Here is an 18,221-nt window from a genome sequence, read left to right as displayed (position 1 = left end):
GACGTGGCTTCCTCTGTCTGTTTTAAGTTGGTAAAACTGAGTGTGTGTGTGTGTGTGAGAGAAGTCTTCTTCCTGCGTGTGTGCGCGTGTGTACATGTCCAAGTGTGTGATCTGCGGTCTCACTAACAGAAACATTACCAGTGTCAGATAAGCAGGGTGGGCTTGGTGTCGACTTCAACGACCCGGCTAACCCCAACATAACACTAATAAAACACTGACGCTCTCTCACACACACACACACACACACAAACATACAAATATTAGTTAAAATTTAACGAGAAATGTCAGTGAAACGTGTGGAAGTGCAAACATTGTTGTGTCTGGAGTGGTTTGCAGGATTACTGGTTGCATCATAACTTTATGCTCGGCCTTCACAGATGATTGAATATATCTTACTGTGTTAGCTAGTGCAGTGGTTTGATCTGATGTAAATAAGGTATATTTATGGATCTGTCTGATACCTTGTAATCGGTCCATATTTGTGTATTTGAATGGTTTGAAAAAGTGGGGTAGAATTTCTCCACAGAAACTGGTTATGCTGGTGGTCCAACTGGTTCTGAAATGGTTTCGATGAAAACAAAGAAGTGATTAAACGGCAAACAAACCAGTCAGGTTTTCCACAATCAGAGTTATGCCACAATATCTCCCTCAAACTGATTCATTCAGTGAACAAATTATTTTTGTTGCATTTTAGTGTCAGCGTTTTATAAGTGACTGAATTATTTTTTACCAATAATTTCCTGATAATGTCTGCATTCTCAGTAAATTATGTCCTCTGAGAGTCAAGCCCACATGACACTTTTGGATCTATATTACATTTTAGACTCCTGTTTTTCCAACCCAGACATGGAATTAGCCCAGAGGATACTTAGCAACCCTGAACAAGTTTACATATTTTAGATCAACATTAGATTCTTTTTCTCTTTTTTTTTTTGCTCTTTCCTCTGGTTTGTTACTTTATTTGTATTTCCCTTTAATTCCTGCAAAGCACTTTGTATTGCTTTGTTGCTGAAAATGTGCTGTATAAATAAAATTACCTTTCCCTTTCCCTTAGATAGGGTTTGATCATGCAACATGGCCATCACATTTTATTTGCAGCTTAAATGGCAACCAGTCAGTGACAAAGTTTGTAAAATCAGCAGAAAAGAACAAATACTGTATCTCTGCACTAATCTGACTTTATATTTGTCTTCAAGCTTAGATAAAGACAAAGTGAAGGAGATTCGGGGAAAATGGTAAACAAAACAGCTGTTTTGTTCTCCGTTGCGGATAGTGATAAAGGATTTGCACAAATTGGGCCTTACTATATCATTGTATTCATTGACATGTGTACACCACAAAGGTTTTGAAAATTGAAAATTCGGCAACTGTTTTCACGTTAATATTCAATTTTCTGTTTATAGGTGCAAACAGAACAGAAAATATCTTTTTTTTTTAATTTTCTTTTTTGATAGCATATTCCTAAAATAACTTGACTCTCTAAGATAATGCTCACTCATCACCACCTTCGGCTTTTAACAGGAGTTGTTCTTTGATTTGTCCAAGATAACTTCGCTAGAGCTGGAGATTTAGAAAGTCAAAGAAGAAAGTAGGAGGAAGTAGAAAGAAGAAAGCACTGGACCTGGTCAGGGACGCTGAGTGTTGTGTAACATTGGATTTGATCTGAATAGATAAACAGCGATTAAAAGATGAATTCATCAATTCGGTGAATGAGAAATGGTTACAGCAGCCTAGAAATACACAAAAAAATTCTAAGAATGAACTTGTTCATCTTCTGAAACAAGTTCTTCTGGAACTTTTTAGAAAAAATTACCTTTATATCTACATTTTTTGAACAAAAGATATCTCTTAGCGATGAGCTCAGGCACATTTACACTCTGTATTTCCAGAGTGTTACAGACCAACTAACTGTTACGGTTAGTTGGTCTGTAACTTACAGTTACTGACCAACTCAGAACGTCTACTGACTGTAACAAATCTCTACCTAATGAAGGCTACATTCCTAATCTTAAAAAAAAAAAAAGACCAAGGTCCATCCCCTGTGAAAACCAAGTGACAGTTAAAGGAAAGTCAGCTTCTTTTTTTTCCACCGCTGGTGCTGCAGTGAAGGTGTTTCTTGATGGCAGTTGAGCCCTGCACCTCCTCCATCCCAACCGCAGCTATTTTTAGCCAGGACACCGGGCCAGTGCTTCTGGGTTTATGGCCACATCCCGGCCCTGATGTGGCCCGTGGTTACTGTCGGGACGGGTGAGCGTTTGGCATGGCAAAGACTCTTCCTCTTGCCGTCCTTACACCATTGGAAGCCACTCCTCCCCCATACGTGTCCCTCGGTCAGGAGAGGAAATGAAACCGAGGAGAGGAAGGATGGAGAGTGAGAAAAGGGGGTGACTTTGCTGAAACAGATGATGGGTTTGGGCAGCATTGAGGCTGCGTTTATCTGCTGCTCCCACATGGTTCATGTTGTTGTAGTTCATCATATATTCACTCATCTACATAAAAGTCTGCATCCATTTTTATGTGAGCGTTGAGATAGGAAACAGTTTCTGTAATTTCTCGCTGTTAATCGTATTTTCTTTGTAGGAGGGTTTTGTGGTGTTCTGCTGTTGTCAGAAGTCTCATCATTGACCAATAACTTCAACATCTCACTGAGTTTATGTCCACAACAATAGTGATTGACAGTTTGGGGAGACAGAAGCAAAGTACAAACTTCAAATATTAAAAGCTGCGCTTGAAGCCAGAGATGTAACCATCATCTGAGAAGGGATGACATTCAGAGGTCCATCGAGTGATTTATCATCCTCTCACATTTAAGCCTCCCCTTAGTGGCTGAAAACACATTCAGTCACTAGCTGTGTTTCTGTTACAAATTCTTTGTCAATCTTCTGCTGATGTTGAAAAAACACAATTTTACAATTACGTTATTTTCATTAGATAAGAAAATAAATTAAGCTTGTTCACGCCATAAGTCATTAGAAACATGCTGCTCCGTCATCTTCCAACTACTTCCCATCTTCTTCTTCTTCTTCTTTGTGTTTTGCACCAGTAGTAACATCCGGTTGTTGATCATGTGACTTGTGTGATGCGTCACAAGTTTTTCCATTGCAGTTTTGCAAAATATAAAAGCCACCTCATCACAGTGCCAAAACTTTTAATCACAAAATACAAACTTTTGATACTGCTGTGTTCCCATTAAGAAAATTTACTTTTGAAATGTCAACTTGCGCAATTATACAGTCAATGGAAATGCAGTTCCTGACATTTGCAAAGGTAGCTCACAAATAAATGCTTTATTTACACAATCATTTTTGCCATTTTGTTTACCAGCGCAGTTGGATTACGTCAGATTATTGGTGCACTACACCTTTAAATAGTGAGTCCTATTTAATGGTTTTATTTCAAAAAGAACTATCAATAATTTTAAGGCTGCAACTGAATGTATTTATAGATTTATATAAATTTTGTGATTTTTTTTGCCATTGTTGTTGTTGTCATAATAAATAACAGAAACATTGTGAATATATTTTAATCCCATTTTATTCATCTGAAATGTGGATCTCATCATGTTTACATGTTAAGAAATAATCATGCTTTTTTTCCGTGTTCAGTGTGATTTTCTCTTGACCCTGTTCTTTGTATGGGATTTGATGCACGCTCTGTGTTTTAAAGTGATCTGGCCAAATCTGTTCTCATTTGTTATTTTCTCTGTGAATGCCTGTTAGTAGGAATGAACAGTGTTGTGTCATGAAGTTGTCTTTTACTCATCTACTTTGTGTGATGTTCAGAACATTTCAACCCAAATGCGATGTTCCTCTTCATCTTCTTTGTTCTTTGAACAGCACTTCAAAACTGACAGGATTCAAAATACACAATCTTTTTTGCTAAAAAAAAAAAAAGAAAGGAAAAAAAAAAACCTTCTTGGAATGTGAATTGTAACTTTTTTCCCCTGAGTGAGCTGATGGTGGCCCCGCTGCCCTCACTAACCGTAAACTTCCTTGCTTCTCATCCAGGTCAATGTGGTCAGTAAAGCGTGACCTGCTGCCCCCACCCCCTGGCTGTCCTCATCTCTTTCTCCCTCTCTAGAGTCACTTGACTGGTGCAAACAGCCTGACTCCACAACTGAAAATGACTCTGCTTTTCCCTCTCTTTTTTTCGTCATCGCTTTATCCCTCTTGTTTACCGCTCTGTTCCACACCCTCCGTCTTAGTCTGCTGCTTCCCGAGCCATCTCTTGAAAAGTTAGTCCATCTGGTTGCTCTTATTTCCTTCAGGAAATTCTCTGCCGGAGTGGATTATTTTTCTCGTGTATGAACTTGAAATAAATAAGAACATGTGGAAAAAAAAGTATTGCCTGTCGCCAATGGTACCATTTACGCTAACCTTAGCATTGTTGTTAATTTTTGCTTATATGCTATTACAGTATATGAATCATATTATTGTTGGTCAAACATGCTAGTGAAAGCCCTTATGCTAACTGCGTTTTAGCTAAAATTAGCACCTTAGCTCATTTTTATATAAAACTCAAACTTATACTGAATCCGATAATTCAATGTTAGTCAGCTTCCTATTGATTGCTACTGTCAACTTTATAGCTAACCTTAACATTTCAGCCAATTTTAGCAAATCAACTATTTCAACTATATCATGGATACAGGAACATGACATTTAGAAAATGGAAAACGGTGTTGATGCAGCTGATCCTCCAATCTGGATTTTTAAATTCTGTGCAACCTGGAGGTATTGGGAAGTTAACTTACTTTAAAATAAGCAACCAGCTTGTTTTACAGCATAGGTAGCTAAAAAATGTCATTATTATAAATTTTAGGTTTTCCTGACTTTTATGACCCGCCTTGTAAAACTGGTGTTTTTCAAGCTCTGCAGAGCCTTTCCTCGTTCACCTCTAATCATTTCCTATATTTTCGCTGAAATGTTTGTGCAGCGTAGCACTTTGCCCCACCCCCAACTCCTTCTCTCCTCACTAGTGCGCCTGTTGTCACCTAAGCTCCGGACGCTGAACTCACTTTCTATATTTAGCATGTTCATATAGTTCCGTTAGGGAGCTCATGCAGTGGCTTTACCCTGATTTGCAGAGCGCGATTCTGCAGAGGTCATGCCGCCGTTAACACAGAGAAGTCGAGCCGCTCCGTGCGGGAGCGAAGGGGTTAACACCAGTCACTCAGCATGCGGGAGCCGTGGCAGGCGGGCAGGCAGGCAGCGCAGAGGCTGACCTCTGACCCCGCAGGAAAGGAATGTGGAAGCTCTTTCATCCAGGACAGAAACCAAAGACACCCAGGCGGTTGGAAAGTGGCGGTTCAATTCTGCTTTCAACATTTTTGATTAGGGAAAGTAAGCAGAGGCGCTCCTCCTTGTGAATGTGCTGTTCTGTGTTTGTTGTAGAAGCGTCTGCCATTTTGGTTTTCCATCTAGCAGCAATGTTTTTGTTACTATGTGACACTACGTTGAATCTTTTGCTGGTTTGTCGCGGGTGCTCCTCATGCTGCTGGAAGCTGGAAGGCCTGTGTGACCTGTGGGCGCATACGTTTGTCACAGTTTGCCCTTAAAAACCAGATAAAATAACTTACTAACGGAAAAACTAAGTTATAAGGGATTATTAGTCACCGAGTCCTTTTTTTTCTATTAAATATGTGTTTATATGTGGCTGCTTTATCAATGAGTCTGAATTTATGGTGAATCAAGTATTTCTTTTTACCTCCTATATGGGCAGTCACAAGAGTACCTATGACTACTAAACTGATTTATTCCAAAATATATTTGAAAATAAATCTGATTTTTATTTTTATCAGCTGCTTGAAAATTATTGCAGCTGTATGATTAACTTGAATACAAAAAAAGTTTGTTTTTGTAAATGTTTCTTTTCGACACATTTTTTATCTCTGTGTGTTTATTCTGATAATGCTGATTAAAGGAATAAGCTCTAAAACCAGCAGCCTGTCCTCCACAACGTTACCTTTGACTGCAGTAAATAAATTCTACATTATTGCATCCTGTGCTTGCTGTCGCTTTAAACATCTGGGCCATTGTTACCTGTGCCAGGTGTCTTTAGCTACTGCAGGGAGCCTTCATATCTTATTTCATGCAAAGTGTGTATTCTTTACGAGTGGAAATAAGCACATTTCAAACAGTTTTTTTATATAAGTAATAAATTCACTCATTAATGTCGCAATGTTGACACATTATGTGGCCCTTATTTAGAAGTCAAGTTATAGACTGACAGACTAAACTCTATATTTCACATCAGTGTTTCTGTTTGTAGCATGGGCCATGGTGTCGTTGGATAACTCAGAATCAATTTGCTTATTTGCAGATTTGCCCCCCTGGTTCGTACCTTCATGTTGCCATTTTGTCCCCCTCTGCCTCGATGTACTTTAGCAATTCCTTTTCATAATGTTTTTCTTTGTATGCAAATGTTTTTTTTTTTATGAATTATTGGAATACTCTGTTATAGAAATGCTGAAAACTCGCACATAATTTCAGTTATTATCAGAAAAGTTTGAATTACACATTGCTTTCCATTTATCTGGGCTGATTTCCTCATTAAATTTGGAAAATTATTTCCCCAGATCAAACCAGAATGATCTCATACTGATAGATATGACTGTTCTGGAGTCGTAACACCAGATTTCTTTGCAATAGACTATAATTAGAATATGAAAAATGACTTCTAAGCCACTAAGGTTAATGTCCAAATTCATGTAAACTTGAAATCGTTGGACACAAAATGACCAGAACTGCAAAGGACAAAATGCTACTGAACGAAGTGCCTGCATGATTCACTCTCATTAAGGTGCTGCTTTAAGAAAAAAAAAAAAATTTTATAAAGAACTATCTTTAGTGTGATCTAAAAATAGTTCATACTAAGGTGCATTATAGTAAAAATATGCAAATGACAAAAGCCCAACAACACAATATATTTCTTTTTAAAACTGTCTCTCGGGATAGGGTGGACTTTGAAGGACACACCAGACCCGTCCTTCAAACGCGGGAAAAAGACGGCGCATTTGGAGGAGCCTTTGAACTTCAACAGCCTTTGTTGCATCGCTGTGACGTAATCGGCCCTCAAATGAGACACTGGAAAAATGCATCCCCTCAATTTGGACATGCTCCCTTACTTTTTAATTCACACAATTAAAGACAGTATAAAATACATTTCTGAACATAAAAAAGTTCATTTACTGACTTTTTCAGTATTAACGGCTTAGTTGTTTATTTTTTTTTGTCATGATCGACTGTCATTCCTGGCTCTGGTTTTGCTGTTGGCTAGTAAACTGAAATCTCACAATTCACTTATTTTTAATTTTGCATTTTTTTTTGTTTATTTAGCTATTAAAGCTGCAGTATGTAGCTTTTATTAAAAAATATGTTTTTGAATATTTGTTAAAACTGTCACCATGTTGTGACAGTGTAGCATGAGACAGATAATCTGAGAATAGATCAGTTTCTCCACCTGCTCCCTGAGCTTCTGAAGGAAAGCCCCGCTCCTGACCAAAAACAACCAATCGGTATTTTTTGCCCACACAATGCAGCACTCCCTGTAGGCAGAATGCACTGTATGTAATGTGTGAAGAGAGAGAGGGCGACACGACATGGTACAGGTCAGGAATGTGTGATGTGGGTAGCCCCCTCTACAATAGAGCAGGGCTCCCTGAGGGCCTTCAATGGGACGGGTGTCATCCCTATGCAGCCTCCCTGCTGGGTGATGACCACCACTCCACACTGCTGCCGCCACGTCCTCTCAACCGCTCCTGTAAACACGCATACATACGTTACATGGACACAGCGATGCGCGTGTGTAAGACATTCAGCACAGATGAAAGGAAATGTAGTTTGTAAAGGAAAGTGACACACACAGCGATCAAGCATTTGCGTTTGGGACATTAGCTGTGGTTGGACAATTTAAGAAGTATTTTATATTCCAGAATATTTGCTGTCTTCCAGAACCCAACGACCTTTCACACAGGGGAGAAAATGTAACATTTTTAATTTTACTTGTTCATCTTGCATGTACCGTACATGTTTACGTGACAGATGCTCAAAGAGCGGCTGACATTGGGGATCAGCGTTGTGTCCTCTCCATGTGGAACGGCTCAAGCAGGTTAGTGAAGGGGAAAGAAAGGGAGATCATTTGCTCATTCAGCAACTAATATGACTTATTGTGTCTTAAAAACTGTTCTTGTTGTCAAAAATTCAGTGAGTTAAGGATGTTACACACGCCTAAACACCTTGCCTGGAAGTGGTTTTGTGTGTTTCTGTTTTCCCAAGAATTACAGCAGCCTTATCCTGTTTCATAACAAGTACATACATGTAAACACACACATAATGCTTTCGGCTCTGTTCTGTCATCTGCAGACACACATGATGAGGGATGGGACTCAGTGTTTGCACTTGATCTTAACAAATGTTTCCTCTGAAGACCGAGAACGATTTCTTTAACTTGCTTTCATGTCTGTCAGATTTGCAGTGCAGCTCCCTCTAGTGGCCATAAAGGCAACCTGTTGCAAAAATTTAACTTGCAGATGATTTTCTTTGGGCAGGCCGGGCACAGGCTATGGGATTCTGGTCGTATGGTGACTTCAAGCAAAGATAGTTTAATTTCACTACATTCCCACATTCCCAATTGATCGGATTTCTGTGTTAAGGCTGTGCATGAACCTCATTTAGGCAAGATTAAATCTGTAGTGATTCTGATTTAGGCCTGTAGATTTTGTCTTTACTTTTATTTGAATAAAAAATCTGTAAGCCCCCCAAAAAAGTCAGTAAATCATGCAAGCATTCCAGGATGCATCAGCTTGTGAATCTTAAAGGCAACTTCATTTGTTTCAGCCTTTTTCCCAGTTATTATATTTCTGCAATAGTAGTATCAATATGTGAGGTTTTTTTTTTTTTTTTTTTGTGTGGTTGGTTGGGGGGGGGGGGGGGTGTAGAATGTATAAAAAAAAACATTTGTGCTGCAGGGATTCTTGGAAACAACACACATTTTTATCTATAGCTGTCAATCATTTGATCTGTGTAGCCTGCTGTTTTTTTCTATATAAGCAGAAACAAGTTGCAGCTTGTTTACATAAGAGAAAAATGTCAGTTGTCTCGTAAGATGATCCGGTACTGACAGTATATCTCTGAGGCGGAGGAGAAACGGGGTTTTATGAGTATTTCTTAAAACTTATGTACACTCTGCAACAGCAATAAAACTTTTCTGGTTCACTCGTATGAACCCCAAGGTTCCATCTTGGGGACTCGCAAGCTCAAATTCTGACAAATAACAAGATAAGTTATCATAACTATGCATATTATACACAGATCTATATTGCAATGTCACCAGGTGCTCAAGCATTGACCAGATGCATAGAACATATCAATGTATGGAAACTTCCATAACTGGAACCATCTAGAGCCAGCTCTCAGGTATTACAGATAGAAACTAGTGATCAGACCTGAAATCTGGATATAGTGATGGACTCTGATCTGAACCTTCAGAACCACATAAAGACATTTACAAAGTTGGCCTTCTGTCACCTGGAGAATATATCCAAGATTAGAGGACTAATGTCTCATAAAGCTCTAGAGAAACTCAACGACACGTTTATCTTTAGTCACATTGATTACTGCAACAGTGTCTTCACAGGTCTGCCTAAAAAAATCAGACGCTGCTGCTCACATCACCAAACCACATTACCCCACTTCTAAGGCCTTTCACTGGTTCCTTGTGGCTCAGAGAATAGACTTTAAAATACTTTTGTTAGTTTAGAAATCACTGACTGGCTTAGCACCAAAATACATTACGGATATGCTGTTTTTGTATCAACCTTTCAGACATCTCAGGTCTTCTGGTTCTAGTCTGCCTTTTATCCCCAGAATCAGAACCAAACATGGAGAAGCAGCATGCTCTGCTAATCTGGAATAATCTTCCAGAAAACTGCAAAACTTCCTTTAGATGAAGTCTTAAAAACCCATTTGTTTAGAGTTGTTCATAACAACTGGTACATCATAAAGAGGAGCCTTTCTTCTAACTTTTCATTACTATCCTTTATTTAGCCACTGCAGTGTAAGGTTTTATGTTTTCATCTTGTGAAGCACTGAATCATCATGTTGCTGAATGTATTATGCAAGTACACACACATTTGAACATTTAGACATTGTTCAAATGTGTGTGTGTGTGATGAGATGTGTTTTATTGCAGTTTGTGTTACTGGGACAAATATTATCCACTTATCTTTGTTTTTCTTTCTCTTCTGACAGGACAGTAAAGATGCAGAGCAGTATTTCCCACTCACCGCCAGCCATAGCTGTTGGCACTGGGTGAGGGGTAGAGAAGCCAAACGAGAGGAGGAGCAACCAAGGTGGAGATATAAGGTGGGAAGTTCACAGACAGAAGGATTCTAACCAGCCGGTACAGTTTGGTTTCATTTCATAGACTATAAATTTGACCTCAAATCGTTTTGACTTTTAGATCATTTTTGTCTCACAACTTACTTTGTTTGACCGCAATATTCCAGCTAGAAACCAGACGCAATCTTTGAACCACCGATCACCTTTCGCTTCTCCGCAACACCTTCCAACGTTGAGCCTGCGAGGCAGGGGAACTGCTCGTGAAGTTCATGGCAGCGGCACTCTAGGGCTGCCATGGCAGCTGCTGCCGCCGATGCCTCACACTGTATTACCGCACTGACGCCGGAGGAAGAGGGACGACGCACTGCCGCCAAGCTGTTTGGGAGCGCCGCCCCGCTGCCACGGACGGAGAGAGAGCGAGATCGGGGGAAAGAGAGGGAAGAGGAAGGAGAGAAAGTAGGGAGAGCGAGTGGGAACGAGTGTCTGGTGTGCGGGGCCCTGTTTGTCACACAGGAGAAGCTCCGGCTCCACACTTCGAGTCACACCGGAGAGAAGCCTTTCCACTGCTCACAGCCACACTGTCCCAAGGCCTTCAGCTCCAAGTACAAACTCTTCAGGTATCAGTCACATTTCCTCCATCTGCAATTTGATATAATTTGATTACAGACCACACGGAGGCTTAATTTAAACTTTCATGTTTACATGTGGTCGTTTGAACTACTGCATGGGAAGGAGTATTCAGGCCAATCAAACATTGTCACAGTTTGTCCCGTTAGAGCCCCAAACGTCAACGTGTTTTATTGGGATTTTATGTGATATGAAATAGTTTTCAAAAATGTTTCAAATTAAAAATTGTTGCGTGCCTTTTTACTCTGACAACCCGAAATAAAAGACAGTAAAAGTCACCTAATTCAGTGTAATCATATGATTCTGAGATGACATGGTGTCTAATGATAAGACGAAGCCATTAAGCTAAATGTTCTCAAAGTAATCAGTGAAAATTTAAATCAAGATATAAATAAATCATCACTCTCAACCATTTCTTGGTGAAACTCCAAAACTGTTCCAAAAAAAGTCATTTTGACTTGAGTTTTTAAGTTCTGTAAGAAGCAGTTTTCTTTATCTGGAGAATGCATGATGGTGAGACACGAGATCTATGTTTTCTACACCTCCTTTGCATTGTGTAATTATTTGCAGGCATATGGCCACACACTCTCCGCAGAAGACCCATCAGTGTTCGTTCTGTGAAAAAATGTTCCACCGCAAAGACCACCTGAAGAACCACCTGCAGACCCATGACCCCAACAAAGAGGCCTTCAAGTGTGAGGAGTGTGGGAAGCACTACAACACCAAGCTGGGATACAAGCGCCATGTGGCCATGCACTCTGCTACTGCGGGGGATTTAACCTGCAAAGTGTGCATGCAGAGTTACGAAAGCACACCTGTTCTCCTGGAGCATCTCAAGAGCCACTCGGGGAAGTCTTCCAGTGGTGCCAAGGAGAAAAAACACCCCTGCGACCACTGTGACCGACGTTTCTACACACGGAAAGATGTGAGACGGCACATGGTGGTCCACACAGGGCGAAAAGACTTTCTGTGCCAGTACTGTGCCCAGCGCTTTGGCAGGAAAGACCATCTGACACGGCATGTGAAGAAGAGCCACTCACAGGAGCTGCTGAAGATTAAGACGGAGCCTCCGGATATGCTAGGCCTGTTGACGACAGGATCTCCACCGTGCTCAGTAAAGGAGGAACTCAGCCCCATGATGTGCGGCATGGGGCCCAACAAAGACCCCATGATGGGAAAGTCATTCCCCAGCGGGGCACCCTTTTCCATGAGCATGTATAACCCTCACCATCTCCAGGCCATGTCTAATTCTGGTGTGGGTCCTCCACATCCTTCCCTAATGCCCAATTCCTTGTCTGCAGCTATGGGCATGGGCTGTCATATGGAATCCACTGCATCTATTCATCCACACTCCCATCACCACCACCACCACCACCACCATCACCATCATCACCATTCCCCTCCAACACCCCCGCACCACCAGCCTGCGGCTCCCCAGCAGCAGCACCAGCCCCAGCCAGCACCCAAATACCAGCTGGGATCTACCTCATACCTGCTGGACAAGCCCTTGAAAGTAGAGATGGAGAGTTTTCTCATGGATCTGCAGAGTGGTCTACCAGGCCCAGTTCCCTCTGCAGAGCCCCATGCTGCTGCTTCACCCCCTAAGGACGGATTGGAGCCCACTTCAGGCTTGGCCGATGACCTTTGTGGGGATCCCCTCCTGTCCAAGAGCCCTGCAGTGATCGCTGAGTCTCTGTGTGCTGCTAACATGGATTTTTCCCACCTGCTGGGTTTCCTGCCCCTAAACCTTCCTCCCTACAGTGCCCCCATGAGCACAGGAGGACTGGTTATGGGGTACACCTCATCTGTGACCTCCTCCACTTCTTCCTCTTCATCTCTGCACTCCGCCGAGCCCCATGCCGCCGCAGTTGCCGCGGCAGCAGCCGCCGTCGCCACGGCACCTCTTACCTCTTTGCAACCGCAACCTCAGGAGCAGCAGAGCTCCAGCGGGGGTCTAGGCCTTGGACCCCTGCACCCCCTTCCACCAGTGTTCAGCTCCAGCCTTAGTAACACCACGTTGCCTCGCTTTCACCAGGCCTTTCAGTGACAGAGGCAGCCTCTTCCCTGCCAGGTGGCCTCCTCCACACCAGCACCAGCTCAGCTTGGATATTTCAGGTCGCTATGAACAAGGCCTGATGGAAAAGTTGGAGAATTAAGTTTCAATATAAATACGTAAATGAACACTTAGAAGCCTTAAATGAAAGTGCGCACAAAAGCTTTTGATTGAGCCTTAAAAGGAAGTTGAAACCCCTTTGAGCAAAAAGGAAAATATAAGAAAAGAAGTTGAAGCAGCTTTTATTTGGGCTTTTTTTCCCCCTTATCCTATAGATATAACAATGTATTAACCCATGTTTTTTTTTTGTTTTTCATTTACGTCCCCTTTTATCTTCCCCCTTTTTAGTAGAATAGAGGGCAGGATCAGTAGGCCTAAAGGCGTGGTACTGCATACTTAAAGTAATAATATAAAAAAAAAAAACAACAAAAAAAAAAACAACAAAAAACAAAGATCATTTTTAGTGGAGATTATCTGTCTTGTTGTGACCCAGAAAAATATAGTTTGAAGTGGAAATTTTGTTTTTACTTTATTGTCCCCCCCCTCTCCCCCCAATGTAAGAACATGGTAGGATGTTTCATATGTTGAGTTCTGAACCACCCATGCTAATACCCTGAATCACCGTGATTAATTCGGAGAGGAGAGAGCTCAGTGGGGGAAAGAAAAGAGATGAACGGTAGTTTCTTCCATGAGGTGACTTAGCCAGACCCGCAAAACAAGCCCAACCTCCCAAAAAAAGTGCTCTTCTAATAATACAAAAGTGACACGAGAATTAATCTGATTTAGGAGCAAAACACGAAAGAAATGCGTAAAAAAAAAAAAAAAAGAGCTTTACCACAACTTATTTTGATGTCGTTTCTCAAGAAAAGCACTTTTTTTTTAACAAAAGGCACTTCGCTTCTCGTCTCCTCCCTCGTACTTTCGTATGAAAGCCTCTGTGCCAGCTCGGAAAAAAAAAATACGAAGAGCTCTGTGAAACGCCACTTATTCAGAAGTTGACACGTGCGGTTTACAAAACTCCGTAAACCTTAAATCAGGAGAGCAGATTTTTTTTCATGCACTCTATTTCTAAGGTCTGTGCAGACCCTGCAAGAATCGAGAAGCAGAACAATATTAGTTCTTACCAAATCAGTTTTATAGTTTGTGAAAAACTCAGTTGCATAATTTCCAAGCTGGAATGACAGTTTTTCTGCATTAACAGCACCATCTTCACGTCTCTGACGAATCACACAATGGGTGTGTCCAAATTCAGGGGTTGCGTCCGTCAAAGGCCGCACTTAAAGACCGATTACATCTGAAAGATGTGACGAAGACTGTCCAAACTCAAAGTCTCCAGATTTGAAGGACGGGCCTAGCGAATCCTTCGCAGCCCACCCAATCCCAAGATTCATTGCGTGTCGAACGGGAAATCTTTTGTTCTAACAATGGTGGATGAAACAGGAAATGAGAGTGGGAGAGGAATACAGTTCCATAGAAAACTGGTGGCAGAAAAATTGAAAGAATAAAGCGGTCGTATTGTTAAGCTTTTGTTATTTGCGTTGTTTTTAATATTTTTTTGGTGAAAAATACATGAATTTAATTCATTCAATGATTCAATTAATGACAAAGATAAAGAGTTAATAAAAATGCAAGATTCATTTTTACTAGCTTGTTTAGCGCCGTCACTGTTCCTGTGTGACATGGCGCACACAGAGGGACGACCAGAGATCAGTCTGAAGGCCAGAGCGTCCAGCTCCACAGCCGCCACTTACTTTCCCGGGAAACGAAGGACCCAGCTTACGTCGACCGGTAGACTTTCGGTGGACGCAGCCCCTGAATTTGGATACCACCAACGGCACACAGGTAGAAAACGTCTGCTCTGTGTTTGAGACGAAAATGAGCTGTGAGACTCCAGAGCCGGGGTGGCAGACAGAATCCATACAGGAAGGGAAAACTCTGGTGCGTAGGACTCTCTTTCTTTCTTCCTCCTCGGAGTTGCCTTTAAAAGTTTCCGTTATCATTTTTTTTCGTTGACGCATTCGCTTGGCTGCCTTACATATCTTTTCTTAAGATACGTATGTCTATTTTTTTTTTCTTTAAATACTCCAAACTCATCTTTTAGGCAGTCTTTTAAAAAGATGCATCATCAAGGTGAATGATGAACCCTGAGATATGTGAATGGATAAAAAGAACAAAGGAAATTAGTTGCCGATAAGTAAAAATGTTTTTAAGAATGTTATTGCAGTGTACGAAATATCTCAAAAATAAATATCGAAATTGCTTTTAATGTGTATTTTAGGTAGATGTATTAAAACTAAGTGACAATGTTTTTAATTTCTTGCAGGTTTACATTTGTTTGTATCTTGCATTTTTTTTTTTGAGTAAGAAAAAGATGAAGTATTTCCTTTGTCCCTCAAGCTTTTCTCTGTCGTATCCGACCGTTGCTTGTTGTACTTGAGTCGGAGAAGAAGAATCCAAACTTTGGATGGGAATTATTTGTAGGAGGCTGCTAGTGGTTTAGTTGTCAGCTAGTATTTGAGCTAGCTATAGATAGTGTTGTAGGGATGCTTACGTGGATGAGATTTAAGTATTTCAAACTGCAGGCCTTGGAGTTCTAACCTTAAACCAAGAGCCTTTAAAAAACCTTAGTCCAAAGTTAACTTACAGCCTGAAAATCCAATTTTAAAAAATCCTTTCAGATTTAGTCCCGTCTGTTGTAAATCTCTCATAGTGTGGTCACTGTGGCTCCTTGGCTTGAGATGTTTCTAAAAAAAATAAATAAATAAATTCCTTCTAAATGTTCACTTAACAGTCTGTTTCATCTTTTGATTTTTAACATCATAGCATGCTATTGACATTTCTCTTGTTGTAGCAGCTATTGCTTACCGTATGGAGCTATTGCTTAGCATACAGACCTATTGTTACTTACTATATAAGCTTATTATGTCCAGTATTGCTTTTTTTTCCCTTGTACCAGGCTATTACTACCCATATACAATTTATCCTTTACATAATCTTTTTTTTAGTAACTATACAGGTATTTTGACTAGATTTCTTTTTTCCATCCGTATAAACTTTGTATTAGATTGCTTAACATGCAAAGTTTTTTATTTACTTTCTTATTATTTCATTTTTCTGGTCTCTTTCACCAGTAGAAAACTTTTCGTTTCCAAACTGGACTTTTTCTTAATGCAATTTTTTATTTATTTATTTTTTTGACGGTATGTAAAGAGTTGCGTCTAATTTTCCAAAGTAAGCTTTTGTGAGACTCCAGATGAAATAGATTGAGGTAAAAATGATTTCTAAAAGAAAGACGGCGTGTTGTTCACAGTGACCACATTATAGAGAACTGCATCACATTTATAGAAACCAAACTTCCTCTTCTTTTTTGTTCTGTTCCTGAAACGACAGACAAATCTGAATGTTCGTCTCACTCCTTAACATCTTATTTCAACCATAAATATTGTTGCAATTTTACACCAACTCTCTTTCTGTTTAGTAATGTCTGTGCATCAGGTGAGCCCTATCTGGAAAAAAACAACATAATCCATAACCATAGCACATAAGCATCGAAGCTAAATCTCTTATTGCTGCTTTAGCCACGGTTGGTGATGTACGACAACTGTAGACCACTAGAACATTTTGAAAGCTAAATGTTTTTTGTTTTTTTTTCTGAAACATAGACAGTGAGCCAAACCAACAAAGTGTTCATCAGCCCCACCACTTCGTTACTCCTCTCCTCCTCCTCCTCTTTTTTAAAATTGTTTTTAGCTGCTTTGTAGAGTAAAAGGGTCTGAAAACATGGCGACTCCAGGAGAACGCAGTCATCGAACCGCCTGGGCTTTGACATTCAAAGCAACAGGAAGGTGCTAAGAGACTGACTGTACAACTTGGGGGGGAAATTACTTATAGTTATGTATTTGTTTTGTTTTGTTCTTTTTTTTCATGATATATTATTTTCTGTTTGTATAAAACAGGACCTCGAAAAAAAACAACACAACACATCACCTCATTTTTATTTGTTTATTTTCTTACCAAAACCTTGGGAGAAGAAACTACATCTTTGCACAATAGCTTATTAAGAAATCTTCACTTTTTTTTTTTTTGAAGTTTGTTTATGCTGTAGGAAAAGGAACCCTGTCAGTGGGCCGCTGACGGCCCGGTGCATTGGAAAAGCACATTTGATAGTATTGGATAATTCTGACCGAGCGATGGTGTCTAAAGGTTTAAAACTACGCAGCTTCACGTTGTCGTCAAAGTTACACTTTTTTTTTATTCCAATATCAATGTAAAATTACACAAGTTATGAGATTAAATCATTATTTTTTTTTATGATTGATCAAACTTCCTAATGACCCTATATGATTAGCTGTCGGCACCTTCCGTAGAATTTCTATTGTAAACCGAAGATTTAAAATTAGATTTTGTTTTTTGTTTTTTTTTTCTTTGTAAGGGTTTTAAGACTTTTTAAAGAAAAACTCTTCTGGTTTAAGCCAAATTTGTAGCAGTCCCATTGAGCATTTATATTTTTGGAACAAATTTCTCATTTTGTCCCTAAATGAAAGGAAAGAAGAAGAAAAAAAAAGCTTTCAGTGTGCATTAAGTTTGTCCTCCCTGGGTTTCTGTGAGCTAATCTGAATTCTAGCACTTTCAACTTTAAAATAAAAGAGTATTTTTTTTCTTTTAAAGTTTCAGCTTATATGTTCATATGTTTTTAATTTTGTATTGATCCTGTATATGTATGTGCCATTAGTTTGATGTTTAAACTTTATCAGGATTTGTGTATTTCTCTTCTCCAAAAGAATAACAGTATTTTTGATATACTTTTCACTAATATCCTTCTACAGAAGAGCTCCCCGCTCCCTTTCTCCTTGTTCCCTTGTTTTTGACTTAACCAGCTTGGCCTTTCCCTTTTTCGAAAGTGTATCTAGTCAAACTGCAGCCAAGCATTTGAAGAAAACAGTAGCAGCAGCATGTCTGTTCCTCAGAGGCCACGGTGAACAGAGCTGTTGTCAGCAGAGCGTCTAGATCCACAGCCAATCACAGCGCGCGGATCCTGCTGCAGCAAAAACTCTGACGTCTTTGCTGCAGCAGGATTAGGAGTGTTGGGGCCATTGTAGATGGAAAAGACAAGTGGAGTAAATATCTGCCAAAAAAACTCAGATATTTTGAGATGAATTAATTAATACATGTTCTAGAGAAAAATGTGGACATTTCTGAGC

The 18,221-nt window shown here is 40.1% G+C and overlaps 1 protein-coding gene across 3 annotated transcripts in view; it reads left to right on the top strand.

The window, feature by feature from the left end:
* Nucleotides 1-14,542, top strand: part of plagl2 (pleiomorphic adenoma gene-like 2) — a 57,988-nt gene extending 43,446 nt beyond the window's left edge. Inside the window, exons 2-4 of one of the 3 annotated variants that reach the window (XM_007569740.2) lie at nt 10,251-10,364; nt 10,512-10,957; nt 11,538-14,542. In XM_007569740.2, coding sequence (XP_007569802.1) covers nt 10,635-10,957; nt 11,538-13,014 — 1,800 coding nt within the window. In that variant the 5' untranslated portion in view covers nt 10,251-10,364; nt 10,512-10,634 and the 3' untranslated portion in view covers nt 13,015-14,542. Of the gene's footprint in view, nt 1-10,250; nt 10,402-10,507; nt 10,958-11,537 lie in introns of all 3 variants that reach the window. The other 2 variants (XM_007569739.2, XM_016680545.1) reach the window with 2 other exon arrangements.
* The last annotated feature ends 3,679 nt before the right edge of the window (nt 14,543-18,221 follow it).

This window comes from Poecilia formosa, unplaced genomic scaffold, assembly GCF_000485575.1.
Source record: "Poecilia formosa unplaced genomic scaffold, Poecilia_formosa-5.1.2 Scaffold245, whole genome shotgun sequence".
In the NCBI taxonomy this organism is placed as follows: domain Eukaryota; kingdom Metazoa; phylum Chordata; class Actinopteri; order Cyprinodontiformes; family Poeciliidae; genus Poecilia; species Poecilia formosa.
This window is presented reverse-complemented; position numbering and strand designations above follow the sequence as displayed.